Genomic DNA, 27,442 nt, shown 5'->3' on the forward strand with positions numbered 1-27,442 from the left:
CACCGCCGCGCCGCTCTGCCCGCCCCCTCCGCCGCCCGGAGCCGCCTCAGCGCCGCTCCATGTCCCGGCGCCGCCCGTGCCGCAGCCCCCGCCGCCCGGCCGCATCCCCCGCTCTCGGCTCCCGGCGGCTCCCGGCGAACGCCGGAACTCGGCGCCTGGCAACCGCCAAACCGGCCCGGCGGGAAACAGCCGCCCCCGAGCCCCGGCGTTCCCCCGCCTCAGCCGCCGGGGGGCGAGATCCCGCGAGGGCCGCCGCTCCGCCCCCGGGGCGGGGCGGGGCGAGCGCCCCCTGCCGGGCGGGAGGTACCGGCGGCGGCCGCGGGGCGCGCTGGGTGACCGCGGTGGGGCGGTTCCGGGAGGCGCTCAGCGCTCAGCGCTGCGGAGGCGCGGCCTTCATACAGGGCGGGACGTTTGTGGTCCAGAGCGGAGCCGTGCGAGCGCGGCCTGGCAGCTCCCGGCAGTCATGTTGGCGGCCGCGCGGGGGCTCAGGTAGGACGCGAGGCGGCCCGGGGCGGCGGGGTAAGGCCCCGGACTCGGCCCTTCCCGCTGAGCGGCGCGCCTGCAGCCGGGCCGGCATGGGGGCGGGGGGGTCGGCTCTCTGGGCGGGAACGGCGCCTCTCGTGCCCGTTTTGGCTTTGCTCCTCCGAAAGGGCTGCGGTGAAGAGGGCGCTGTGTGAACTCTTCGGCCGCGTTTCCCAGACGCCGTCGTGGACTCGAACGTTCTCTTTCGGCCCTCGGCATTCGGCGGATTCTCAGCGCCGAGCGGCCCAAACTGGGGGCTCGGTTACCTCAGCGAAGAGTTCCAGTGGTTATTTCTGTGCTAGGGCCGTATGCCGGCCTGAATTACGTGGTGAAATACGATTAGAAGTCCGTCGTTGCGGCTTAGTGCGGCTGAGCACCCCCCGCGCCGTGCAGCGCTGCCGCGGCCGGCCCGGCCTCCCTCACGCTGTGCCTTTTCTCCCGCAGCTCCCGGCTGCCCCGCCTGGCCCCGTGCCGGGGCGGCCACTGGGACACGTCCGTGCTGGCCGGGAGGGCGTCGCTGCCCGCGAGGTGAGCGCCGTGCCCTTGTGGTGCGTTATGGACCCCATCGCCCAACGTCGCGTTTCGGTATCTCCGTTTTGTTTTGATGTAATTCAGTTTAAAGCCGCCTGCCAGCTAGCAGCTGCCCTCAGAGAGGCCGCTTTGCGTCACGAAGGTTCTTTGTGCACGTGTGGGTCTGCAGCGCTGCGAAGGCAAGTGGCCTGTTGTGGTCATTTGAACACCAGACTGGGAGCTGGGAGTTCTTTCCCTCCAATATGAGTTTGTGTGGTGGCACAGAGTAATGTAATGACTGGCTGCTCCACGGGCGCTCAGAGTTCCCATCTGTACGGCAGGAGGGATAACCATAGAATCACAGAACGGCTTGGGCTGGAAGGGACCTCAAGGATCATCAAGCTCCAGCCCCCTGCCGATAACCCATAGGCCCCCTGTGAGGATTGGGTTCTTTGTGGAGTGTGGCACACGCTGTCCTGCATATAGTAGTTGGTGTGGGAAGCACAACAGCAGAGAAATACCTGCTCCCTGAATTTCCTTCCAGATGTGGGAGTGTTAGAAGGATGTGTAAAATCACCCTCTCTGACTTCTTTAATGTGAGGTGACAGGTTTGTAGCTAAACATGGTACCGGCTCTGCTGCATGCTGAGCCAGCGGGAACCAATCCCAGTTCTATCTCAGTGGAATTCCCTCACGTCAGAAATTCTGTACTGTAGCACAGATCTCACAGTGGGTCTTCTCAGGCAGGTATGGCTCTGTCTTATAGAAAACCTGACAGCACCCGCTGCTGTCTCACAGAAGCTGCATTGCTTGAGTAAAGGTAATGGCTGGAACTTCTATTAAGGACCAAGTTAAGCAATGGGAAATAACAGTTCTTAGGAACATGAAGTGGATGCTGGATTGAATTCAGTGAGAGAGTACCTTTTTATTTTCATGTTATTATTTACCTTGCTAGAGCGCAACCAAAGAAAAAAAAGAAGGTGGATCCAAAGAGAGAGCAAGCACAGAAGGATCGTGTGAAAAAGAAGATTAAAAAGTTGGAAAAAGCTGCACCAGAACTGATTCCCATTGAGGATTTTGAAACCCCACTGAAGTTTTCAGATAGCAACAGGTAAGTCAGTCAGTCTGTCACCTCGAGCTTGCATTTGTGGTGCGAACACACTTCTATTTCTTTCTCCACCAAGCTGCAGTGCAGTGCCAGCCTTTGTGTGAGGTGGTGCTTGGCTTCTGCTAGGACAAAAATGTGGAAAGTAAATGTCCTTTGTTCCTGCTAAAAGCCTGAAACACAGCCATGTGAATCTGTTGTTGGAATGGCTGTGGAAAGCCTGCAAGACAGGCATGGTGTGACAGAAATACATTGTGGGTTTTTCAGATGTATGGTGAGTGGTGGTGGTGATTATTCTGCTTTTTGGGGTGCAGGCACGTTCCCTATTACAGTGTCACATTTCTCCCCCCCAGGGTGCGAAGCCTTCCCCCTCTCTCATTTGAGGAGACCGAAAGAAGAGTTTTACTTATGAAAAAGTGGTCTCTGTATAAGCAGCAACAAGACAAGGCAGAGAAGGAAGCAATTCAGAGCCTCGTAGAAGCTCAGCAAGAGGCACTAAAAGAACTACGCCTGGAATCTGAGGAGCTCTACCAGGCAGCAGTCAGACGGGATGAGGAGCTCTTCCCCTTTGAGAGAGATGGACCTAATTATACCCCACCACTTCCTGGTTATGATCCTCCTGAAGGAAAGTGCATCGATATCACCAAAGTGTATACGCAGTGATGGAGGTCGTTGCTCACCTGGCATAAGCTGCTCGGCCGACTGAAGGAGGATGGATTGAGAACTACTGGCTCCTTTGGCACATTAAAACGCGGTAGGCGCGTGACTGTAAAAACAACTGGGTAGAAAACCCACTAAGTGTATGATCTGATTTTTATTAAACTGCCAAGCTATGTAATAGAACAGCCAGCAGAGCTGCACCTCATCTCTCCATGTTTGCTCTGCACAAACCACAGCTACAAAGGCACTTCAGATAGGAGGAAGGAACGTTGCAGTCATTGCGTGAGGCCACACCAGCAGCGGGGCTGTAGCTGACTGCTCACTGCCTTTCTTTGCTTCAGATTTCAGTGATTTTCAGTATAGAGGTAAAACTAATGGAAAACACACCTCGACAAAGGAAAAAATAACTTCTTTACCTGGTAAAGAATGCATTAAGTCTCTGATAGTGTTTGCCCAAAGCCAAGACAGATCTCACTTCAGTCATTTAGACCTTTATTTTCGTAGTAACTTTCAGTACAGCCCTAGACGCCTTTAGAAGGAACGCACACTGCTGCTCTCCAGCACTGGCTGTTTCAGTCCGCAGCGCCATCCCACCCCGGGGCAGCGCTCGCACGCGGCAGGGCCGAACCAGGCAGTGCTTTTCGATCGCGTTCGGCTCACCCCGCGCCGGCGGGGAGCGGTCCCGGCGCGGTTCTGTCTCCCCGCCGCGGCTGTGCGGCCTCCGGAGCTGCTGCGGTGAGAGCCGAACGCCGGAGGTCCGCGCGCGGCCCGATTCAAACGGAGGGCCTGACTGGGGAGCACAGCGGCTTTATTGATGAAGTTTTCCGACCGGAAGTGAAGTACGGGCGGGCAGCGGGGCGGAGCCGCAGCCACGTGACGGCAGAGCCCCGCGATCGGCGCCGCTACCCGGCAGTGCCGCTATTTGGCAGCGCCGCGCTCCAGCGGGCGGTGCCAGTCGGGCGGCGGGCAGCTCCGCAGCGCCCACACCGCGCCGTGCTTCTTCCGCTCCAGGGCCCGCGCTCGTTCGCTCTCGCACAGCGCCTCCTGAAACACAGACACGGCCGCTGTGCCGACCCCGGCGCCGCAAGCAGCCCCCCCCCCACCTCCCCGTCCTCAGGGCCGGCCGGGCCGGCGGTACCCGCGCGGCGGCGGTGCGGTCCTTCTCCCAGGCGCGGCAAGCGGCGTAGTCGTCCCGCCAGCGGCTGCAGTCGGGCAGCTCTCCGTGCGCGTAGTAGTGGTGGAAGGCGTGCCGCAGCCCGCGGCAGTGCTTCCACTCCCACCAGTAGTCCTCGCACGGCCGCGGAGGCTGCGGACAGAGCGGGCGCTGAGGGGAAAGAAGCCGCGAGGCCGAGGGAGCCGCCCGCACCGCCCCCCGCTCACCCGCCAGCTCGCATCGCCGGCCATGCCGCCCTCGGCGCGCGTCCCTCTGTGGGCTCCAATCGCCGCCGCGCTTACAGGAGCGACCCGGCCAATGGCACGGGGCGGCACAAAGCGGCCGTCGCGCCGTTGCGCCCTTCGGCTAATGGCCGCCCCGTCGCCCCGCCCCCGGCGCAGCCCCGCCCCCCTCAGCCCGACCGCCGCCCGTTTCTTCACTTCTCCCCCAGAAATCAGCAGGCCAGCACAGCACGTCGGTTATTTAGGAACCTTTACTCCAGGTTTCAAGACGCGACTGAGGAAGGAGCACAGCTTTGTTCATTACTGAGATCCCACCTCCCCGAGCAGTCCCGGGCCTGAGGTGAGGAGGCTGTCCCCCCCAGCTTGCTACAAGAGGTTCTCTAGCTATTAAGAGGCACATTACTAATTACAGAAAGCATCAGAACCTGAATTCTTGGGCCGCACCACATCCCACCACCTGGAGCTGAGATCACCCCACACACACAAAGCTCACCTGCACGGGGCCTACAGGGAGGGGGCAGTGCCAAGCACAGAGCAGTGGGAGGCACTGTCACCAGGAGGGAAGAGGGCAGACTGCTTGCTAAGAGCTGCTTTTGCTTCTCAGTTACCCAGGACACACTCACCCCCTTTGCGATGCATAGGAAAACATCCCTACATTTAAAGAATTCCTAGAACTTAATTTTCAAGTGAAAATTAAGACCGTCTGACAGCGCAGCGTTCCTGTGTTGCAATTCTTATTTTATTTTCCTCCCGACAGACGGAGGGTCCCGCAGCCTCACGGCTTTCTGCCCTTCTTGCGCAGGGACTGCCCTTCCCCCGAGAAGGCAATGAACCGGCTTCCAGCTTCATCCTGGGTGCAGAGAAAAAAGCTCATCACCTCTCTGCCCCCTGCTTGAGTATGACAAAGGTGAATGATTATTACAAAGGATACTCCATCAGAGTGGCCAAAGACCGTCCAGCTTTCACATCCTTAATCTACGTCATTACTGCTTCCTTTCCAAAAAGAAAACACGAGCATTCCCACAACGCACCCATCTGCAACACGAGCTTATTGCACTGGTCCAACCTCGCATCAGCGAGCAAGGACATCGAGGATGACTTAATCTAAAGCAAACTCACTAATACAAATTCATAACATAAGTGTTCTGGGAAAAATTGAGTATGGGGAGAGGAAACACAAACTTGGACAACAGTTTGAGCCTTCTAGTTCTGTGCTCAACTGGCAGCAGCCGACCTTACTGACCTCTTCCACTTTCTTAACCAGTGGACGCGAGTTTCTGATGAACGTGATCCTACCAATCTTGAAGTCATAGTTGGGTATTCCTCTGGAAAAGAAGCATAAATACATTAAAGAAACACTATTCTCAAACACCGATCCTTCACTCGCTGACAAGTGATTGAAAAACACACACCTTCGAATGTCTCCTGGTTTAATTGGTGATGGACTGGGCTCAACACCTTTCTTCTTGCCATCCAACCTGTTCCCAGAGCCAGAGAATGCCTGTGTATACAGATGTGAGCTTTAGTATCTTGTATGTGAAAGCACAGGGATATTACATTCTGTTAAAAACAAACAAAAAACCCACCACCACCAAAAAAGCCTTCTATAATCTTTTGTTTGATTCAGAACAGGGTTTTTTTGTACATGTAATAAGCTGATAAACCCTGGTTGGAGGGGTATGTTTCAGCTATCTTTTACAGACTTGCACATTAAGGACAGCAAGTCATACTGTCACTGGTTGTAAACACCACAAAGCATCTGCAGACAGCTGCTGATTAATGACAACCACACCCCAAAGAACTATTATAGTTATCACCATTTGGAGCTGTTTGGAACAACCTTCCCTCACCATTTCACAACATTCAGAGAAGAGCAGAAAGAGAGGACTTACACGAAATCCTACGTCGCTCACATAACCACTATGGTCAGCTTCAACATCCTGGCAGACAAAAAAACAGTTACTTCATGGTGTTCACGTTGTGATGAGCAAAATAAATGTAAACTGCTCCATAAACTTCTGACCAAACAAAATCTTAGAAAAATCAATTTCAAAAACTAACAGTTGCTAAACAACCATCTCCTAAGTAACTCAAGCAAAAGCATCAGGTCAGTCAGTTTTAGACTTAATATATATAATATATATATATTTTCTTGAAACATATATATGTGTATATATATAAATATTAAAAAAAACCCATATATATATATATATATACGCACACACACACACATATTGGCACACACTGCTCCCTCACAACTGAGGCAGATTACTAGGGAATGCATTTTGCAAAACAGAAGCTTAACTTACTGTGGTCTCCTCATGTTGAGCACTTCTTTCTGGTTCTTTGTACCCCAAAGGAGCATCGAAATCCACCTATTGACACAGGGTAAAGAAGCACAAGCGTTTCCCTTTTATTTGTAAGCTTTATACTCCTATAAGTATAAAAATATTCCTCAGAATTTCACAAACTATCGCTCCAACTTTAATCTAGAAAGCACAAGGAAGAACTGAGGCTTTAATATTAAATATATCTATATATATTTAACAAATAAATTTCAGAACAACAACAACAACAACAAAAAAGACTAAGCCTCCCCAGGGATGAATCTTAGCATGTAATTGAAACAGAGCAGTAAAACAGAACTCAGTGCCAATGGAGATTTAATCAAGACAAGGTTGTTAAATAAGACTCTTCAGATTATGAAACATGTTGAATCTAAATATAACATTCCAGGCACTGAAGTCACCTGATGGGACATGAAGCATAGCACATGACCAGTGCTTACGCTGTGTTACATACAGTGGTTACAGAGGTACACAGGTGCTCTTCAGTGAGTCGCCTTCCCTATCCCACCTGATGCTACCTCTCCTGGTGCCCAGTGCTACCAGTTTATGAGATGCCCTCTCCTTTTGCAAAGACACAGTAAAACCACACTTCCCCCAGTAGTTATAACTTACATTCATATCACATTCTATGATGGACACAGCTTTATCTGGTTTGGTCTCCATTACCCGAAGCTCATAGATCTGAAACAGTTTTGAATATTTAAGACTGCACATCTTGCAATGGATGCATTTTATCTTACGTGTAAGAAAACCATAGCTAAATCCTTCCCTTCAGAAACCAAACAAACTGAAGTGCTCTCTAGGCTAAAGACTGGATACTTCAGAGTCTCTGAAAACACAACAACAAAGATTTTTATTGAAGATGCTACATATATGCACTAGAGAACCTACCTCTTCCTCTATCTTGCTGCACTCTTACTGTACCTTCATCTGCACTTCTGAAATTAAATTTTGTATTCAGAATAATTTTTGTCTCATGATGTCTAAGAATGTCAACGGGACTCTTAGCCCTACTCATGGGTAAAAAGATGACTGAACTGACCCCCTTCTTTCTCCAACAGCAAAATGACTGCACTATCTACCATCTGTGACTATTTGCCAACAATATTGTACAGCTCTATGCTGACTATTTAGGCATCAACAATTGTGCTTAGTCTACAATCCCAAATGATCAATGTGTGTGTGCTGCCAGAAGCTTTGCCTACTAACTCTCATCTAAAAAAAAAAAATATATATATATATATATGTATATATGTATATCTCACAAGATGTAGTCAAAGTATTTATGCTGCCACAATACTAAACTACAGAGTACTTTACATGGACCTGAATTTCTTTCACCAGATTGATGGTATAGAAATGAAACCTACATTGGATGGTGCTGTATACTGTACCTTTTCATTGTAATTGATGGCTATAACATCTCCTGTAGTTAGACAAGCAAAGCTTCTCAATGCATTTTCTAATCTGTAGAGTACGTTAAGATTTGTTTTTCCAGTAAAACATCAAAGCTTTACAGTTACTATGCTATAAAACTCTGATCTTTGTTCTCTCAAACATGTTTTAAAAGTCATCAGTAATGAAGACTGCCTTTTAATGAACATTAAGGTATACAAATCCTTCTGTAGTTGTTCTTCTATAGGATGCTTTTAAACTTAGGAGACTTTCAGCTAAGTCTCATGCTAATTTACACTACAGGCTACACTTTGCGTCAACATTCTGCAACATAAGCTCTTTTCCCTTGTTTGTTTTTCACAAATGGCAGCAGTGCTACCTACTACCATAAAAACATGAGCTGTGCCCAAAAAGATAGCTCTGCATCGTTACAACTTGGGAGTAAACTTTTCTTCCCTGCTCCATCAACAAACAGGAAGGATACACAGCCTTGGGATTGGTGATGTCAAGAAAATCTGGACTCTGTGGCTGAAATTTTGAGTAAGTGGCAACTTGAAGATTCACACTCTCCACTTGTACCAGGCCTCCCTCTTCCAGCAGCAAATTCTGCATCATCTGCGAGAATGAAAGCAAAGATACAAACCACTATTTTAACACAGTCAACATTTTTAATTCTCTTTAGTTTGCCAAAGCCGCTGTCTTCCCTGAAATGCACCAGATTACTGTGCTTTAATTTCAGGAAAAAAACAGGTGCATCCTAAGTAACATCCTGCTTTGTTTTGGTTGAACTCATACTAAGAGAAACCTGAGCTGTGGCTGAAAGTTGCTTTAGGATCATGACTAGCAAAGACATGCAATTTCAGGAAACATTATATCTCTTTAACATTACCCTGGCAGCTCCTTAATCCTGCTCTTCAGGTTTTGACAGTTCAGCATAAGACAACTCACCCAGTGTGGTAGGTAACATATGCCCTCGTCAGCCACGAATTCAAGCACTCCACAGTGCGTCATCCGGTCTGAATTTTTATTGGTCAGCTTAAACAGCATTGGGTAGGTAATATTAAGTCGGCCTGGAGAGTGAGAAGAAAAAAAAATACAGCAGAGGTCTGAAGCTTTCACAGATTGAACATTAGCAAAGGCGTGAGCCATGGTACAGGAGAGGATTTCCCTCACGCCATTATTTCAGCTTCTCAAAACTACAAATCCAGGAGAGAACGGAGGTACAGGAGTACTGTGCTGCCACTGCACCTTGAGCTTAAATGCCTCAGTTTACACCACAATCAGAGATCAGCAATCACATCACCGCAAGCTCAGACATGAGCGGGCACTGGGTATTATTTCAGTACAGGAATTTATTACTGTTGCACCCTTCTGCCATTATCAGTTAGCTCCCACCTAATTGATATTAACACCTCTTCTCTATTTTAAAGATAAATCCTGACATCATAATTTCCTTGAGAATAAGACAAAAATCCAGAAGGGAAAAAAAATAGCCCGAATTAAGGAGCCCAATGAACAGCCTCAGCTCTTTCAAAGCTCATTTTCACCTTTGCTTTTTTGAAGACAGAACTTTCCCTCAGACAGCAGCACCAACAGGCACAGATAAGAAATCGCTGGTTGACTATTCCATCAAAGAGTTACCAGCAGCCAATAAGCACCGACTGCCACCTCGAGCAGCCCAACGCCTCGCCTGTGTTTGTATGCAGCCACGGGCAGCCCGCTGCCAACCCGCACTCCCACCACACAACACCTCACAGCCACGGTTCGTAAGGACCTTGTCTCGTTCTTCATGTGATCAGGACTACATGCATACCCAAACTGCCGCGCTATTCGGTAACGCATTTGCTAATGTATTTCTGCTCTTGTTCTTTCATTACGCTGCTATTCCACAACAAAACATTCACTTACTGAGTTGATCCAAAGCAGACGGTGGCATAATTACTGCAGATATGAAAAAGAAAGTAGGATCAGGAAAATTATGACCGTACAAACACAACGTAACGCAATTTCATCATCGCCACGATTACATTCGTTCTAAAAACTCGCACGGATTCATTGCAGAGTAAGAAATCACGCAGGATCCGTCACAGCTCAGCGCGCTGTCACGGCGATGCCCGAATCCGGCCGGAACCACGGCACGGCCCGGCACGGCGCACGGCCCGGCCCGGCCCGGCCCGCGTTTCCCCGCCCTCGTTCGGCAGCGCGGAGCGCTCTCTCCCAGCAGCTCCCCGGGCTCCGCGCAGCCCCAGCCGTTACCGCGGCCCCGGCGCCCGGCCCGCCCCGCCGCCCAACCCGGACGGGCTACGAGTCAAAGAAAACAGGCACATACTCTTCCCGCCTTTCTCCACATCTGACCTGTCATTAGGCCCGGCCAGCATGGACACCGAGAAGCAGCGGTACTGCGTGGAGAAGCGGTTCTGGAAGACGCGGGGGATGGGGTGGTCGAACATGTTGAAGGAGAACTGCGGGAGAAAACAGCCGCGTCAGCGGCGCTGCGGCCCGGGCAGCGTTACGGCCCCGAGCTCCCGCCGCCACACACGGCGCTCCTCCCTCCCCACCGCCTCACAGCCCCGCGGTGCCCCGGCGCCCCCCGGGCCTCACCATGGCGGCGGCGCGGTGCGGGGAGCTGTGCTGCTGCCGCTGCTGCTGAGGGCGGGCGCGACCGCTCCGCCGCCGGACGCCGCTACACCGCCCCCGGCACCGCCCTCCGGCCGCCATCTTGGGTGAGGGCAGAAGGTTGGAGGTGACGCCGGCCGTTGGGGTCGTTGCGATGACGACTTCTGACCGCTCAGCCCCTTCGCCGCCAACGAGCGCCAAGGCGGTCCGCTTTCTGTTCATTCTCCATGCGTTTTCGCGGCCAAGGATACAAACTGCCCCCAACAAAGATGGCGGCAGCGGCAACAGAGCCTGGAACGGTGCTTCCGGCTAAACCGGGCCTGCTGCGATTGGTCCGCCTCGCTGTCGCGTCTCTCTTTTGTCAATCTCATTTGCGAACCCCCGGACGACAGCTCGCCCAATCCGCGCTGCGAAGTAACGACGGCTGCTTTTCCATTGGCCAATAGGAAGCAGCGCTGCTTTGGCGCCCACTTTGAGTGGGAGCGGCTCGCGACCGCCGCCGTTTCCTCAGCGCTCTCCTCAGTGCCGCCATGTTCGTCACCGACTGCCGCCGGGAGTTCTACGATGTGATCGTCAGCCAGGTGTGGACGGTGTGGCCCTGGGTCTCCAGGCAGCAGACGGAGCCGCCTCCCTTCGGGCCGCTGTCCGGGGCCGCCTCGCGGAGCGCTCGGCTCGGTCAGCGGTGGGGCTGAGGCGGCCACCCCGCTCCCTCCGAGACTGAGGGGGGGAATCGCGTTCGGGGCCGCCGCCGCCGCTGCCGGGGGGAAAGAGGCTGCGTTGAGGGCGTGGGGCCGCCGGGAGTGCGTGCTCAGTGCTCGCCGTTGTGCCGCGTTTCTGCTGGCCTTTTGTTTAACAGAGGCATTTCTAGATTTGCTTTTTTTTTTTTTTTTTTTTGGCCTTTTTTTTAAAAAAGAATCTTTTTAACCACCGTAGTGTTGCATGCCCAGAGGCCGGATCTCTCGCTGAGTTAACCCTGAAGCCTCGCAGCGAGCCCTGCCGCCCGCTTTCCTCTAAGCTTGGTTTTGTTCTGCGGCGATCCGTGTCCCGAGGCGGAAAAGCTTTTCTTGGACGCTCTGTTGCGTTCTGCCTGTGGGGCTTTTACAGACTGTGCGATGGACGGCGTTTCTCCCAGCTGCTCTGGCTTTGAGAAGGAACCCTCAAACAAAAACAAAAGATAAGCTGACCTGGACCTAGGCTATATCAGGCGTTGCCTCGGTCCTGTTTTTGCTCTGGACTGTCTTTGTTCGTGGCCGTTGCAGACGGTGTGCTGAGAATTTGACTGAGACACAAAGCGCAGGGCTGTGGGGCTGCCCAGCTCTGGCTGCGAGCAGGAGGTTGGGTAGCTGCGGTCCCACAAAGCCGCGGGCACTTTGTGGGTGTGATTTCACCGCTTTAAGCAGGGCTGTTCATTGTTCACCTTTACTGGGATCCAAACCGTTTATTTTGTTGCAGTGCCTGTTTAGGTCCAGTCCTGTTCTGTGCTTATAGTGGTCTCTGCCTAAATTTCTCCCTTTCTCCTCCTCCAGTCACTCATTTCATATACCAGCTCACTAGATTTGTCCCCTTTGTTAATATATTAATACTGTTACTTTATTATTTTTTGCAGCGAGTTCTTCTTCTTGTGGCCTCAGACGTTGATGCATTATGTGCATGTAAGATACTCCAAGTAAGTGTTTGTTACCACTACAGGCTAACACAAAAGAAGTCAATGGGATTCTTTGAATGGGTTTGAACTCAGAAAAGGGTAAAAGTTTAAACTGATTTTGTGAAAAGTTTTCTCCATCGATCATAATGTTGACACTTAGTAAGCTATACTCCCAGAGTAGATGTTGAGTTGTCAGTTTGGATGTCTTCAAGATAAGGGTTTGAATAAAATAGAGTTACAGCACAACGCAGCAGTGTAGAAGAGATTGTTTCCCACCATAGCTGACAGCTGTCTGCTTCATTTCAGGCTTTATTTCAATGTGATCACGTGCAATATACACTAGTCCCTGTGTCTGGATGGCAAGAACTTGAAACTGCCTTTCTTGAGCATAAAGATCAGGTAAAAAACAAACAAAAACTTGCAGCTCATTGTATATAGACACATATTTCCATCCTTTCCCCAGCTTAAAATGTCAGCTCTTATCATAATTATATAATTTCTTACCTCAACACAGTGGTTATGTTTTAATACACTGCTTCCAAATTTGTCAAAGTCTTTTTTATTTTTATTTTTTAATATGAGCTCATTTCTAGTTGATTCAGCTTGAGCTTGCACACATTTTGGGATGTGAAAGGTGGTGGTACTGGATGTCTAATGTCCTAACTTAAATACGGTCTGTGGTCTTGCACGTTTTTTTCCTTCTTTGGGTCATCAAATGCCCAAGTAAATGTTGGTTTTGGCAGTGGTGAGTGCTTTGGTGGTTTTGTATAGGTGTTGGCAGTCTTTTCTTTCACGTTTCCCACTAATTAAAACGAAAAACATTTGTTTTGGTTTTGTTTGCAGTTCAAATACTTTGTTTTTATTAATTGTGGTGCCAACGTTGACCTGTTGGAGATCTTGCAGCCTGAAGAAGACACTTATTTTTTTGTGTGTGATAGCCACAGACCTATCAATGTAGTGAATGTTTACAATGAGACACAGGTAAGCTGAGCTTTTCTTACAGCTTGTATTGTAACAAACTGTGTGTGTTCTGTGGGGTGGGGGGGTGCCTCAGTGCTTTTCAGTGTTTGGCAGAACTGCTAGCAGTCAGGAAATGAACATGACTGATGCAGATATCCATTAATATTGTAAGATCAGAAAAACTACTGTTTTGAGTTATAAAAACTTATACTGCTAGTGCTGTGATAGGTGTCAGCAGCAAGCACCTGGATAGTTCTGTTTCTGCAACTCACACTGGTGCAAATCAGAAGATAAGCATCCTATGGTGTGTAACAGCCATAGGTAGTTCTTTCACACAGTGCTCTAACTATGATTTTATTGTTGAAGAAGAATGCAGTTTCTATTTTTACCTTGGGTAAACAAGCACAGTCTTTGTAAAAGCACAAGTACTGCTTTTTAATACCAGGAATGAATAACAGCCAGAAGGAATTTTTGGTTTCTCTTTTGAAGTTTCTGAAGCTTTCTCACTTGTTGTTTGAAATGGTGCTTTGCTGAAAAATATGCTTCTATTCTTGCTAGGTTAAGCTGTTAGTTAAACAAGATGACGATCTTGATGTTCCTGCTTATGATGATATCTTCAGAGATGAAGAGGACGAAGAAGAGGACTCAGAGAATGAAAGCGATGGCTCGGAACCTTCAGATAAGCGCAGACGTTTTGAAGAGGTTCATTTCTGATGCTTCATTTTCTAAAAAAGGGAAATAAAGCAGTAATAGGTCCTTACAGCACATTAATTAATGGCAATAACATAGTAAAACTGGTAGACAATTAAGTGTATGAGTAAAAGATCATTACTACTACTGGAGTTTCACTTGCAGTTTGTTTATTTGAGCTGCATTTAAATATTTTCTGCTTATCAAAACATGTTTTGAACTTAAAACTGGTTATACATGTAATGCTGTCCTCATGCAATTGCTTAACTGAGATCTATCTCTGGTTATGTGCTCTGGGCTTTTGAGTTCAGCAAAACAACCAATTCAGATATAAACTATTTTTTATGTATTTTGAAATAATTGTTTGAGCAGATGTAAGCTCACAAACAATTTAGAAATATATTTTGTCTGTCTTTGGGGCTGTAAACTAACACAAGTGCATTGTGGTATAGGCATGAAAAAGTCAATTTGGCGTGTTTTATTTGTAGCACGCTATCTGTTTTTATCAAGCAAGGAGGCAAAGGCACAAGGCTAGAAACGTTGATCCTGCTGGATATAGAAACTTTATCAAAGTTTGCATAGATGTCATGTTGTTTCTATTAACATACACTTCTTCCTATTAATCCAGAAGTACTTACTCAGGAAGAACCAATACTAGAAAATGAAAGACAAATGATAACCAGCACGTGCAAAAGCTACTTTTGAATCTGTGAAGTATTGCACAGAGATCTTTTCGATCTGAGTTTTCAAGATGATGATGCTTTTTAGAGAGGGTAAATGTACTCCGAGTTCCTCTCTTCCAAGCTTGATTAATTAACTTTATTTTTCATCAGTGTTATTTTTATATTATAAAATGGTAAGATGCAGTGTTGGTAGTGTTGAAGTTCCTTTTATCTGTGTAGATTAGCTAAATCAGTGCTAGCATAGGTAGATGACGTGACTTTAAGCATGTTCCTTGGAAAATATTTAGTGGTAATTCCTTTTCCCATTAAATGTCATAAATAGAAATAATTTCTCTTTTAATGAAGATTTAGTCGCTTAAGTAACTGGAGAAGTGCTAATTTGTTGGAGTGCTTTTTAGCATTTTAATGTCCAAATTAATTTGCAGGAGGTAATAGAGAGAACAATGAGAAGGCGGCAAAGACGAGAATGGGAGGCACGCAGGTGAGCTGCGGGGTCTCTTTGTGTTGTGTATGTCTGTCCTTTTCTTTGTACGTTTTAGTACTACAGTCCTTTGTTTGCAATATGTTTTAGTTTTATCTTTTTCAGAAAATTGAAGGATGTATTTACTATATATATACACCAAAAACTAAAACGTTTATATGGACAATAATTGTAAATAATTGTTTATAAACAAGAAGAGCAAAAGGTGCAGAGCTTCACTGTTAAGCAGCACTATTAGCTTGTCTATTTTAGGATGAAATTTGAACTCTTTCTTTGTAATCTCAGTATTTTTAAATGAAATGATCAGGAAAAAAAAACAATGTGAGGAATCAAGGATCTAATATTTTTTTCCAATTATATGTTTTTCTTATTGCTAAAATGAAATGAAATTATTTCACAGCTCAGGTTTATATTTTGAATTGGATAAGTCTGGTTTTTCACTTAGTCACACTTATTTCTTCCACTTTTAGACGTGAAATTCTTTTTGATTACGAGCAATACGAGTACCATGGGACCTCGGTAAGTATCAGCTCATTTTCCACAAAATTACAAGGTGCCAGTGTAATTCTGATGTCAGATATTATCTGATCACCTTTATTTAATACAATTTGCAAATAACTAATAATACTTTACATAGTTGTCTTTATTATGTGTGGTAAGACACATAATGGATAAACAAGTAGTTTGACTGAGCAGTTTAAAGTTTTCTGGTTGCGTACATCTGTTTTTCCTGTTAATGAATTAGAGATGTCCCAGAAACATCCCAGTAGACTGGGGAGGTAATGCCAACTGCACGGTAGAGTAATACAGTGTTAACAGTGGGAGAAAAAGGTTGGAGCAGAACTATTAACACTTTTGTTGCTTGATACCTTTAATCCTAGTATAGAAAATCTAATAGTGGATTTTTTTTATTTTTTTTTAGGTTTTGGTAAAAGTATCTCTATGCACAAGAATACTTTTGCAAAAAGACTTTAAGACATGGGGAGCTTGTTTGCCTTTCTAAGTTTTGAATGTGTCAGAATATTTCAGATGTTACAAATGAAATGCAGACTTGCAGAGCTTTATAAAATACTTTTCTGTTTACTTGATGTTTTAAAGTTAGATGCTGGTAGATTGTCACACTCAAGTGTGACTTGTAGTGCCTGAATTGGCAAATTTAAGTTTTCTGGTTGCATAATGAAGTGAAAGCTTTGTATTCATTTACCCTCTCTTTTTGCTTTCCTTTCATGTAGTCTGCGATGGTGATGTTTGATCTGGCGTGGATAATGTCTAAAGATTTGAATGACATGTTGTGGTATGTTTTTGTTACCAGTAAAGGCTGGAAAATAATTGCACAGTAAAAAGAGGCAAGATTTTCCAAAACTGTGATTTCCTCATGAGATACCAGCTTAGTTCCTAAGCGAACGTCTGTCCTAATTTGGAGGACCCAGCTTCATAAACTGATTAGAAATAACTGTATATAACTTTGTTACTAACTTCTGTGCACAGTTGATGAATAGTGTTTCTGACTTGTTCTGTTACATACTTTTTTTTTAACTCGTTTGCTTGTTTGTTTGTTTTCCCAATTTCAGGTGGGCTATTGTTGGCCTAACAGATCAGTGGGTCCAAGATAAAATTACTCAGTAAGAAAGCTTTTTTCCTTTTTTCTTTTTTTTTTTTTTTGGAGCAGCTAATAGCAATTAATAAAGGTCATGAAATGTGGGAATTTACTGTTACACAATTATGAAAAATAGCATTAAATATCTTAATGATTAAAAGTGATCTAATGCCTTATAAAAACAGGATACACTTCAGAGAAACTATTTTATTTTTCTGCTATTTAGAATTTTTAAACTCATTTGGTTTCTGTAATATTGTGAAAAATAAATTCTAATTGTGGAAGAAATGGTGTTCACTGGTAGCTGATATGAATGTGACTGATACAGTTTTTTTTTTTAAGGGGACAAATCTGTATGTTCTGTAGACTCCTGCTTCCTTTCCTATTTTACTTGACAAGTTCCAATTCTTCTCCTTTCCCAACCTGTTTCTTTCCTATGAGATACCATCAGAATTCCAGTAGTACACATGTAGACCTTAATTCCGATATTCTGTTCTTACTAATACACTGATCTCTCTAAGTGTAATAAGGATTTGATTCATCGCTCAGTCTGTCTCTGGGTGGTTTTATTTTAGCCCTAATTGCCTGGGTGTATAGCCGAGTACTGAAAGACTATTATTTAACAAGTTGTTTTTCTGAGAAGTGCCTGCGGTTTTCTATGCTGCTTCCTGATGAATGTGTAATCTTCAGTGAGCATTTTGTGTTCTCTTATTCAAATATAATGATACAAGTGACTTTTTTTTTTTAAGCATGAAGTATGTGACTGATATTGGAATTCTGCAGCGCCACGTGTCTCGCCATAACCACCGCAATGAAGATGAAGAAAATTCCCTGTCAATTGATTGCATGCGAATAGCATTTGAATACGAGTATCCTTGCCTCAAATCTGGCAAAATCAAACTCTGCCTACTTGATGCACCCCAGTTGAGTTTACGTCCAGGGAAAGAAATCCCAAGCTGCTTTCCTGCTGAGAACAGAATTAGAAAAAAAAAAAAAAAGAAAAAGAAAATGTGAATGGCTTGTTGAACATGAGTCTCTTTCAGTACCTCACATAGCTTCACTTCAGCTTAATTCTGCAGATTTAGTTAGATGTCAGAATTTCTTGTCTTGTGGTGTTACATGTACCTACATGTTTTCACAAAGTTTAGACATACAATATATAAGGGCAATTGAAGGCACCTGCTAGTTAGAGAGCTCTCTAACTATCTGTAACTTCACAGAATGCATATGCTTATAATTATTTTCTATAATTCCTGTTCAGTCTGCGCCTGGCACTTTATCAACACTGGTCTCTATATGAAAGTCTCTGTAATACTTCATATACCTCTGCTACCCTTAAGCTTTGGTCAGTACAAGGACAGAAGCGGCTGCAGGAGTTTTTGGCTGACATGGGGTGAGTTTTAAAAATTTGGTTCTCAATTAAGGGATCATATTTTCACTGGGTTATATAAAAACATTCAGACTAGAGCAAAGTTCTTTAAGCTTACAGGTACTCAGTGTGTTGTTTTTTAAATGTGACTGTAGGGCTCTGAGTCTGTTGTGGAGCCTCTTTGAGTTGAATTGTGCCACTAGTGCCTTACTGTGTGAAGAATAATTTAGCTACAAGCCTTTACTGAATAGTCAATTTGGAAGTGACTTGTTAGTCAGACTTTTTTTTGCTAAACTACCAGATCTTAATGCCTTATGAAAGCAAGGTAGAATGTTTGTTTCTTCCAGCTTTATCTACTGGTAATTTTTCCTTCTGTTTTCAGTTTGCCTTTGAAGCAAGTGAAGCAGAAGTTTAATTCCATGGACGTGTCTTTGAAAGAAAATCTTCGGGAAATGATTGAAGAATCTGCAAATAAATTTGGGTAAATTGTTTTAAATACAAGTGATTTATCTGAAAATATTTTTCAATTAAATTCAAATGTTTTTATATGAAGTGGATGTAATGTGTCCTTTAAAAAAATATATGGAATTTATATTGATAAATTAATATTAGACTCTTTGCAAACTTTAGAATGAAATTAATCTTCATGTTCTTAACGATAACACCCCGAGGAGATAATGTTATTAATGTTGACCAGCTGAAATCATTGACTATTTTTATCTCATTTTACAGAATGAAGGATTTAAGAGTTCAGACCTTTAGCATTCACTTTGGCTTTAAGAACAAGTTCTTAGCAAGTGATATAGTTTATGCCACAGCTTCTCTCATGGAGAACATAGAGAAAGAGGGGCCTGAAACAACTAATTTCATTAAAGCTTTGGACAGTCTCTCCAGGTACAAAAAATTCCTTTTGTTCCTTTGCAATTTTATTTAGGGAATGTGGGTTAAATATCTAAAAGATGCATTGATGGTGCATAAGAGAGAAAAGAAAAATTGAAGAAAATATCCACACGGGTAGCATTTAGAAATGTCCCACTTATCCTGGAAAAGGTTTACATTTTTATATAAAGGCATTTGTTTTCTGTCTTTTGCAGGGGTAACCTGGACAAACTGCACCAAGGGCTGGACCTAGCAAAAAAGCAGTTACGTGCCATTCAGCAGACGGTAGCCAGCTGCATTTGCACCAACCTTGTTATTTCCCAAGGGCCTTTTCTTTATTGCTCTCTCATGGAGGTCAGAATTCTATTTTTCTACCATCTCATAATTCAGTGTCGTGTTTTGTCTTTCTCTGATATGAATAACGCTGTTTTCCTAACTGTTTGGCTTAATAAGAATGATGCCAACAGAAAGTCAGAAAGAAACTATGCTGTACTGTCCTCTTATGGGTCAATATTGACATCTGCTCTGTAATTCATAAAGAAAGAATCAGTTTTCTCAAAGGAGAGAGCTTGGTCACCAAGTAAAGTAGGAGATATCAAACTTAATGTACTTTGAACAGTGCAAAGCTTTTAGCTGTGTCAGTAGGTATCAGAATTTAAATCAATAAACAGAACAATCGTCTTGTGTTGTAATTTAAATAATTCTTGTTTTCCTAGGGTACGCCAGATGTGAAGCTGTTTTCTAAACCAGTATCTCTGTGCCTGCTTAGTAAATACTTGCTCAAATCCTTTGTTTGCTCTGTAAGTAAATCAGGTTTAACGTAACTTTTGGCCTATGTAGTAGTTATTGTTCTGCTGGATACTTACAGTTAATTACTAAAATGTTTTCATATCATCTTAAAAGTTTTTCTGCTGATTGTTTGGATAATTTTAGCACCTTTATGAATTCTGTTCCTGGGAAGCTTCCTAGCACAAAAAACCTTTCTGATTTCCAGACGAAAAACAAGCGCTGTAAATTGCTGCCACTGATAATGGCTGCGCCAATGGATGTTGAACAGGGAACTGTGATCATGGTGGGGATTCCTCCAGAGACAGAAAGCTCTGACAAAAAGAAGTAAGGATGTTGTTTAAAAGTTCTTAGTAAAAGTATCCGTATGCTTTTCCTGTCTCTGAAACAACTACCTCTTTCCTGTATCTACTTAACACTGTCTGTATTGACTTGACCTGCGTCCTTCTTAAAAGATGCTTTTGCTTATGGTATACATGAGGTACTTTGAGAGAGGGATATACATGTTCTCCACCTTCCTTGTACATTTTTTTTCTCCTCCACCTTAACTATTTATGTATTTATCTTAAAAGAGAGCTATGGCTCTTAGTGGATGGTACTTTCTAATATGTGACTAATTTTGTATTTCATCTTGTAGCTTTTTTGGAAGAGCATTTGAGAAAGCTGCCGATAGTACAAATTCTCGGACTTTACACAACCATTTTGACATGTCCAGTGAGTAATGTCATCTTTCATTTCACATACATTCCTTTAGGGGTCAGTGTTCACACAGACTCCATCAAGCATAATGAGTGTAGACGATTTACTCATTTCTGTCTGTCTTAGATGCAAACGTCGAGCGTGCATATGTGATAACACTATTCCTGAGTCTAGTATAAATACAAACTACATCTTAGTTTGCTGATCTTTTTTTTTTCTTTTCTGTTTTTTAATTCATGTCTGTTACAGAAGTTTAACTATGTAGCAGGGGCTTGCTTTTTGTTTTAAGAGAGTCTAAAGATTGCACTGAGTAATGATTCTCATATATACAATTGATTTGCAATCTATGAGGATATCTGTGAGGGTTTTTGTATTTAGCAGCCAAGCCAAGTAAGATATTGATGTTACATTGTTTATTCCTTACTGATTCTTTGAAAAACAAGATACTTATGCAATGAGATTTTCCTTGCTTTGTGTGTGCTTATAAAGGAGACAGCTTTTAACTCTACGCACTTTGATTATATTTGCACGTCAAACATAAAGCAAACTCTCCTAGGTTTAAAACATAGTGGCTATATCATGTAGTGAGCACCTAGAAATGTGAATTTGCTGGAATAAACAATGCACGTTGCATTTTGCCCAAACAAATAGTTTCTCTTTTTCTTTCTTAGGGCTGGTTAGGAATATAAATAAGTATACTAGGAATCAACATTCTTTGTATGACACCTGACATATCTCTCAGTTATTTGCATCATATGACGAAATATTTTGCATTTTAGTAATTGAATTGAAAACAGAAGACAGGAGCAAATTTCTGGATGCACTCATTTCTCTCTTGTCCTAATGGTAAGACAGTGTAAAAAGGATTAATTCAGAAATTTATTACAGATCAAGTTAGTAACCAAATGACATTTGCATATTATTTGTTGAATGTTCTCACTAAATGCAGCAATTTCCAGTGAAAATAAAGATTGAAGGTAAGGGCTTCTTACAAAGATGATTGTTTTCTTTTGGAGAAGAAGCAGACAATATATGAAAATAATTTTTTTTTCTTTTGAGACATATAAATCTCATCATTTCAAAGCTTTTCATTATTCTAGCTGTTTGTGGCTTTTCAATTGCATTTGTAAAAGGAGCAGCTGTTTATGTTGTGAAAGGAAATTGAGGTAGTAGTTAATTGTGATTGGCAGTCCATTATTGACTTTTTTTTATCTTCTTTCGGTTTTGATATCTTGCTTGAGCTCAGGGCAGATCTTGGTCATAGGATTACCATTCTTGGCTTTGAAGCTAAAGTTGTTTGTTATTTGTTTGGGACTTTTAGTTAGATTTGTCTGTTTGCTTTTGTTTATGATGTTCAAGTTATACCTTATGTTAGTGTGTAGTTTTTATCTGGATTTAAGATTTTATTTGTAGTTGTGACTTCTTGCTTTGCACTTGTTCGAAGTCTGTCTTAAAGCTATTTTAAGACAAGACAAATTTTACTGTGTGATGATGAAACTAGATGAAACTGCAGATGAAACTAAAACTCGTTGCAGCTGTTTCCAAATACTTAATGTTTTTTAGTTGTGAACTACTTTCACTGGTTTGTGCTTATTCCACAGGGATGGGTGGGGATAGTTTGCTTTCTCCCAGAGAGGAAACTAAACTCTAAACTGTTTTGTGACATTTGTTCAGAACAGCCTTTAAGATTGTCTAAAGCTATCTAAAGTGCCTCCTGATTCCTTCATATCTAGGCAAAGATTTGATCTTCTGTATTCACATGTGATTTAATCCTACAATTATCTTTATGCTTTATGCACAAAAGCAAGGGAGTAACATGAAGCCTTTGACAAGAGTGTGTGAATGTACGTTCACAGGCCTAACCAAACGGATATTCACCTATTAGACATTAACACTGTAATTTCTTTCTGTTCACTCAGAAGTTAGAAACAGTGAGTCAATAACTGCAGTTGTTTGTTAGATAGCATTGCCATTCATGGCATCTGGGATTCCTATGCCTGTTTGTTTCTTTATGCTTTCACTACAGATTGTTTCAGATTGTCTTCTGCCCTTGTTACACAGTGGTGCTGTTTGGTTCCTTGTGCTGGAAGCTGAGGATCAGATGCTCTGAAGTTGTTTCAGATGTTCCAGACTTCATAGTGCTGCAATTATGCCAACTTGCTTTATTTGAAATGTTCCAATACAGGCCTGGACTTTGGGTTTTGTGCTTGAGAGGCTAAAGGATTTCTAACCTGAGCACACGGTTATTGGATACTGCTTCTCTGTAAGGACTCAATCCTTATAACGGCAAAGTGCCTCAAGTAGGAGAATTTGCACATGGCATTTCTGTTTGTCAAACCTGCTTTTATTAGTAGATGTGCTCCTTTGATGTTTAGCTGTGGGCTAACAACAAAAATAGGTTTAAAAAAGTTCCATATCTAAATGTTCCTTTAAAACTCTAAACATTCAAGGTAAATCATTTTTAAAACAACTTCTTCAAAACTTGTAATGAAAATCTTTTTTGGTGCTGTCAGGTTGAAGCCTTGTATTTTGGTTGAAATAGCTGTTTTGTGAGGCAAGTTTTAAGATTTTAGGGATTTAAAATTCATGTACTAAGAAACTTCCAGTTACCAGATAAAGTCTATGGAATTTCAGCGCTAGCGAAGCATTCTTAGTCATGCACTGTGATGCTGTATTGTCATTTGTAGACCAGATTTAGCAATAATTTTCCTGGGAAGAAACTAAAACAATATGATAACTGTTTGTGGACTGTAGCGTTACAACTGTCAGCCTAGATGTCTTCAGTTCCATAACAGAAGTTCCATTTCATTTTAGTCGTATGAGGTGCTATTATATTTAGACTTATCCTGCTGTACGTTGGGTAGGTATATATATATATGTTTGGAATTCTTTTTCTTCTTGCAATGTTTGCTTGAATTCTGTATGACCTCAATATTTTCAATGTATTATAATGAATATGTAAAGAGTATATATCATTACACTGTACTTGGTACAGATTTTTATTACAAGTTAATTTAATACCAAATGTGATCTAGATGTAGCCAGTGGAAAACGAATTAAACTATATATTTTTATCCAAGCAGAAGTAGTTCTTTAATGCTGTCTTTTTATCTGAACAGTCAAATCTTTGTGCCAACCCGTGATAATGGAAAGTTGTCCTGTGTTAATTTTAGTGACTGATGGGTATCTTAGCAAATTATTACCACTGTTTTCTTATTTGAAGTTTTGTTATTGCTGTTAGTTTGTTTTCTCCACCATCATTAGAAGTTCTGTGTGAATCCCTTCCTCTTACCTTACCAATTCTCATTTGCTGTTGCATTCCCCTATCTCTCTTGGAGCTTTGTGTATTCTGCTTCATTCCCCTGTTGGGGCATGTTTGTTTCCTACTGCTACCATTTTTCCTGCCATTCTGGTAATCAGGTATTTTGCCTTGCATTCTTGCATTCAAGAAAGAAGGGGTGTGGGGGTGTGTGTGATAGTAGGCAACTGTTGTATCTCAAGAAATGCACAAGTTTTCAGGCAAATTGGCCCTTTACGATAAGCATATTATGTTATTCTGGGAGGATGAGAAATGGGAGCTAGTTATTACGCTGATGTGTGGCTAAACTGGGAGGTACTTTGACCTCTAACCAGTGTAGTGTACATACTTGAAGTAATAGATGTTTTAAATGGGGAAGAAGATTCCCTGTGCCTCCTTTATTGGTTGTTGGGTTTTTTTCCTGCTTTTGGATTTTTAGGGTTCTAGCTTTCCCAAGGTTGTTTCAGAATTGATTGGCTGTTGAACTGATCCAGAGGCTGTCAAATGTGGGCCAAAATTGGTCAGGAATACTGTGTGCTATATAAAAAGAAAATAGTTCCATCTGTGTAGAAATCAGAATGTCTGTCAATAGATAAAAAATTTACATGTCAGCATTTTAGAATACATGAAGTAGTGTCGGGCACTTCTTACATAGCTCATTCTACGCTACAGGATTTGTAAATGAATGTGTTAATACTGATTACTTGGAGAATTGTTGTATGGGAAGATCCAACCTTCTGAAGTCCCCCTCATATCTACAAAAAAGCAGCCCCGTTCAGCAGCGAGGCAGCTCAAATGGCTCAATGAAATGCTGCAGACTGGTTCAATAGTCACTTCTAATAGTTAAGTGTTGGACAGAGTTTCCATGCCAAGAATTCTTAGCATCTGTTCATGACGAGATTATTATGCATTTGATTTATTTGTCCAAATAGAAAATGTGGCTCTGACATGTCATTTTAAAACAAATAGTTAAAGTACTAAGAAATCGGCTTACCCTCTTTAGATGCATGGTGGCATTCCATGTCTGAATGCAAACAGAAACATTCCCTAAGGATTATATTTGAGCTGCAGCAACTCTTTTTCCTCCAATGTGTCTGCTGTAAAAAAATCAATGCTTTAGATTATTTCTGTTGCTCCTACTCTATTTTAGAGAACAACAAATGTACAAAAGAAACAAAACTATCCTTTAAAAAGTTTGGTGTTTTAAGGAAATTAAACATACCAAAGTACTGAAGTGTCTGAACAAGCTGACTAAATCATGCTGTTCTTGCCCAGTGATTCATGACCACTTAGACCTAATTGAGATTGCACAGTAAGGACCTCATTTGACTGGAATTGAAGTGTATCCCCTTCCCCAGGAATCACACGGAGTTAGCAGTCTTATACTTACCAATGTTAAGGTTGTGTAGTGGTGAAAATTAATTCTTACTTTCTCTACTGCTCTCAAGAAAAAAACAAAAAAGTACTGCAGCTTTCTTGTACAAATGAAAGCTAGGTTTATACCACCTCAAACATAAATGTAGCCACGGGGGGGACCAGAAGGACACTTAATCAGAATTTTGACCTGTCTAATGTCAAAAACAAATGCTAGGGAACAAAGAAATAGCATGATGCTTCCTTCCGCGTACAAACACAAGGATTCTCACAGCCCTCCTTCTCACGGACATCCTGATCCAGATGTGGTTTCTGTGTATTTGGTACCTGTCAGTATTATCTGCAAACCGGGATAGCTTCCTTCCAGATCCTTGTTAAGTTTTATCCTGTGTAATATTGTGTAGGGAGCAGACATGCAGCCTTGCCAATTGTTGGCTTTTTTGACACTTTACAGTCTTTGCCTGTTTCCTCTGTGCAGTCATCATTTCATAAACCTCTCCTGTGTTCCCTGCGGTTATCTCTTCCTAGTCTTGAATAATGACAGCCTATTTTTTTCCTTTTGCTGCAGCTGTTCTGGCATCCTGATTGCTGTTGCACTGCTTTAAGTAATTGTCAGACAGATCAGAAGGAAAACTGCAGGCACTATTTGAGATGCAGGTGCACAAGACTTACCAGGAGTGTAATGATGTTGCCAGTTCTCTCTTCCTCTGTAATATAGTTCTTCACGGGCTCCTTGCCCTTTTAACTGCTACTATACTGTTCACCTATCTGATGATGTAATGAATGTAGCTGTTAAAACACCAGTACCTCTGTCCTGACTAGTAGGCTGGCAGTGGTCCAAATTAGCATTGTTTTCTTGCTGTGTGCATCACTTCTCAGCCATCCAAGCAGAATGTAATCTATTTGGTGGTGGTTATTTTTTCAAATCGAAGCAATAGGACAGTTAGTTTGCTGCACTGAAAAACTGATAGTAAGAAAAATATAAGAAAAAAATGTCAGAGACTCCATCACTGAATGATACATAAATAGATGTAGAGAGTAAATTCTGTTAACTTGGTGATACAACGTGGCAAAAAATTGAAAGTGCTTAATGCTAAAATAATAAACTGTATGCTAGTTTAGAACTGAAATATTTTTGGAAGATTTTTTGTTGTTGATTTTTTTTTTTCAGTTCTTGTGGATGAAAATAAACATCTCTACAAGGTGTTTTTTTGGTGGGTTTTTTTTTTGTTGTTGTTGTTGTTTTTTTTTTTTTTTTAGCAAAATATTTTGCAAGTACTATTTGTATTTGCTGCTCTAAAACTTTACATAAAGGACAGAAAATATTCCTGGCTGAATACCCCGCAATAATAGCTTCTTTTGCCTTGATTTAAAGTAGTGTGCATGCCTTGCTTCAGAACATTGTGCTTTGGTATTTAGATGAAACTACTATAGTAAGGGCTCTAGTTCATGAGCCATAGCAAATTTAGTGGTTGTAGCTGCTATTTCTTCCCTCTACTGTGGGAAGCCTACAACTTTTACAGCAGAAGCCATAAAACAGAAGTTTCAGTTTAACTGAATGTTGTCTACCATCAACTCAGTTTATTTTAGTAGATAAAAAATCATCACATTTAAATTTTACATTCTGTGAGAACCACTGGAGTCTTAGTTCTTCTGCAAGTCATTCAGAATCTTGTCATCTGTTTAGTTAAATCTGGTGTGCTTGAGAGACAGAGTGTAGAAAAGTGCCCACCTGACAAGTGGAATTCAAATGATCCAGCTCTATCATAGAATCCTTAGAACTGGAAGGGATCTCTGAAGGCCATTTAGTCCAACTCCCCTGCAATGAACGGGGACACCACAGCTAGATCAGGCTGCCCAGAGCCTTATCCAGCTTTACCTTGAAAGCCTCCAGGGATGGAGCATCAATCACATCACTGGGCAACCTGCTCCAGTGCCTCAGCACCCTCACTGTGAAAGACTTTTTTCCTTATATCTAACCTAAATCTACCCTCTTTGAGCTTGAAACTATTTCCCCTGGTTTTATAACCACAGACCCTGCTCAAGAGTCTGTCCCCTTCTTTCCTGTCACTCCCCTTTAGATACCGAGAGGCCGCTATCAGGTCACTTTGCAGCATTCACTCCTCCAGGCTCCACAGCCCCAGCTGTCTCAGGCTGTCCTCCTAGGAGAGGTGTTCCACCCCATGGATCACTTTTGTGGCCCTCCTCTGGATGCACTCCAACAGGTCTATGTCTCTCCTGCACTGTGAACTCCACATCTGGATGCAGTACTCCAGCTGAGGCCTCACCAGCACAGAGCAGAGGGGCAGGAGCACCTCCTTCGCCCTGCTGGCCACACTGCTTTGGATGCAGCCCAGGATATGTCTGGCTTTCTGGGCTGCGAGGGCAGTGCTGGCTCGTATCCAGCTTCCCAGCTCCATAGGTAGAGAAA

The 27,442-nt window shown here is 43.3% G+C and overlaps 4 protein-coding genes and 1 long non-coding RNA gene across 13 annotated transcripts; 3 read left to right on the forward strand and 2 right to left on the reverse strand.

Annotated features, from left to right (window-relative positions):
• The first annotated feature begins 984 nt into the window (after nucleotides 1–984).
• MRPL40 (mitochondrial ribosomal protein L40) lies at nucleotides 985–2,985 on the forward strand. The gene is made up of 3 exons (XM_025155527.3): nucleotides 985–1,232; nucleotides 1,987–2,142; nucleotides 2,490–2,985. The coding sequence occupies exons 1-3, from the start codon at nucleotides 1,078–1,080 to the stop codon at nucleotides 2,797–2,799; spliced, it is 621 nt and encodes a 206-aa protein (XP_025011295.1). The 5' UTR covers nucleotides 985–1,077; the 3' UTR covers nucleotides 2,800–2,985.
• Nucleotides 2,986–3,267: 282 nt separating this feature from the next.
• C22orf39 (chromosome 22 open reading frame 39) lies at nucleotides 3,268–4,224 on the reverse strand. Its single transcript, XM_015275693.4, has 3 exons — nucleotides 4,177–4,224; nucleotides 3,935–4,102; nucleotides 3,268–3,840 (listed from the first exon to the last, which is right to left on the reverse strand). The coding sequence occupies exons 1-3, from the start codon at nucleotides 4,198–4,200 to the stop codon at nucleotides 3,715–3,717; spliced, it is 318 nt and encodes a 105-aa protein (XP_015131179.1). The 5' UTR covers nucleotides 4,201–4,224; the 3' UTR covers nucleotides 3,268–3,714.
• A 130-nt stretch (nucleotides 4,225–4,354) lies between these two features.
• On the forward strand, nucleotides 4,355–5,009 carry LOC124417214. Its single transcript, XR_006931544.1, has 2 exons — nucleotides 4,355–4,531; nucleotides 4,949–5,009. It is a non-coding gene; the product is annotated as an uncharacterized LOC124417214 (long non-coding RNA).
• On the reverse strand, nucleotides 4,425–10,594 carry UFD1L (ubiquitin fusion degradation 1 like (yeast)). 3 transcript variants are annotated; one of them, NR_173333.1, is made up of 12 exons: nucleotides 10,536–10,594; nucleotides 10,290–10,396; nucleotides 9,843–9,875; nucleotides 8,883–9,004; nucleotides 8,419–8,549; nucleotides 7,934–8,006; nucleotides 7,152–7,220; nucleotides 6,501–6,566; nucleotides 6,084–6,131; nucleotides 5,604–5,692; nucleotides 5,435–5,516; nucleotides 4,425–5,041 (listed from the first exon to the last, which is right to left on the reverse strand). NR_173333.1 is itself a non-coding variant. In NM_204301.2 (12 exons), exons 1-12 carry the CDS (start codon nucleotides 10,536–10,538, stop codon nucleotides 4,967–4,969), a joined length of 924 nt encoding a protein of 307 aa, NP_989632.1. In that variant the 5' UTR covers nucleotides 10,539–10,594; the 3' UTR covers nucleotides 4,425–4,966. The 3 variants fall into 3 exon arrangements, 2 of the variants coding, with proteins under 2 accessions (NP_989632.1, NP_001383207.1); NM_204301.2 differs by having other exon boundaries at nucleotides 10,264–10,396; NM_001396278.1 differs by lacking the exon at nucleotides 9,843–9,875 and having other exon boundaries at nucleotides 10,240–10,396.
• Nucleotides 10,595–11,048: 454 nt separating this feature from the next.
• On the forward strand, nucleotides 11,049–23,418 carry CDC45 (cell division cycle 45). 7 transcript variants are annotated; one of them, XM_004945485.5, is made up of 19 exons: nucleotides 11,049–11,131; nucleotides 12,157–12,216; nucleotides 12,502–12,594; nucleotides 13,039–13,176; nucleotides 13,714–13,857; nucleotides 14,954–15,009; nucleotides 15,480–15,528; nucleotides 16,242–16,303; nucleotides 16,581–16,631; nucleotides 17,356–17,475; nucleotides 17,868–17,999; nucleotides 18,358–18,456; nucleotides 18,708–18,869; nucleotides 19,070–19,208; nucleotides 19,571–19,654; nucleotides 19,849–19,967; nucleotides 20,278–20,354; nucleotides 21,119–21,185; nucleotides 22,366–23,418. In XM_004945485.5, the coding sequence occupies exons 1-18, from the start codon at nucleotides 11,081–11,083 to the stop codon at nucleotides 21,181–21,183; spliced, it is 1,701 nt and encodes a 566-aa protein (XP_004945542.2). In that variant the 5' UTR covers nucleotides 11,049–11,080; the 3' UTR covers nucleotides 21,184–21,185; nucleotides 22,366–23,418. The 7 variants fall into 7 exon arrangements, with proteins under 7 accessions (XP_004945542.2, XP_415070.3, XP_025011294.1 ...); XM_415070.8 differs by having other exon boundaries at nucleotides 22,401–23,418; XM_025155526.3 differs by lacking the exon at nucleotides 17,356–17,475.
• Nucleotides 23,419–27,442: the final 4,024 nt, after the last annotated feature.

Source organism: Gallus gallus, chromosome 15, assembly GCF_016699485.2.
Source record: "Gallus gallus isolate bGalGal1 chromosome 15, bGalGal1.mat.broiler.GRCg7b, whole genome shotgun sequence".
In the NCBI taxonomy this organism is placed as follows: domain Eukaryota; kingdom Metazoa; phylum Chordata; class Aves; order Galliformes; family Phasianidae; genus Gallus; species Gallus gallus.

Excerpts from the sequence above, each read along its gene's own strand:
- C22orf39 (XM_015275693.4), bottom strand. The coding sequence starts at position 4,200 with ATGGCCGGCGATGCGAGCTGGCGG. Across the intron at positions 4,103-4,176 it reads CCGGCGATGCGAGCTGGCGG|CCTCCGCGGCCGTGCGAGGA; the intron begins GTGAGCGGGGGG and ends CTCTGTCCGCAG. Across the intron at positions 3,841-3,934 it reads ACCGCACCGCCGCCGCGCGG|GAGGCGCTGTGCGAGAGCGA; the intron begins GTACCGCCGGCC and ends TCTGTGTTTCAG.
- CDC45 (XM_004945485.5), top strand. The coding sequence starts at position 11,081 with ATGTTCGTCACCGACTGCCGCCGGGAGTTCTACGATGTGATCGTCAGC. Across the intron at positions 11,132-12,156 it reads ACGATGTGATCGTCAGCCAG|CGAGTTCTTCTTCTTGTGGC; the intron begins GTGTGGACGGTG and ends TATTTTTTGCAG. Across the intron at positions 18,870-19,069 it reads GCTTTGGACAGTCTCTCCAG|GGGTAACCTGGACAAACTGC; the intron begins GTACAAAAAATT and ends TGTCTTTTGCAG.
- UFD1L (NM_204301.2), bottom strand. Across the intron at positions 9,876-10,263 it reads TGTGGAGAAAGGCGGGAAGA|TAATTATGCCACCGTCTGCT; the intron begins GTATGTGCCTGT and ends TCATATCTGCAG. Across the intron at positions 6,567-7,151 it reads TCATAGAATGTGATATGAAT|GTGGATTTCGATGCTCCTTT; the intron begins GTAAGTTATAAC and ends CTGTGTCAATAG.
- MRPL40 (XM_025155527.3), top strand. The coding sequence starts at position 1,078 with ATGGACCCCATCGCCCAACGTCGCGTTTCGGTATCTCCGTTTTGTTTT. Across the intron at positions 1,233-1,986 it reads GGGTCTGCAGCGCTGCGAAG|AGCGCAACCAAAGAAAAAAA; the intron begins GCAAGTGGCCTG and ends TTACCTTGCTAG. Across the intron at positions 2,143-2,489 it reads AAGTTTTCAGATAGCAACAG|GGTGCGAAGCCTTCCCCCTC; the intron begins GTAAGTCAGTCA and ends TCTCCCCCCCAG.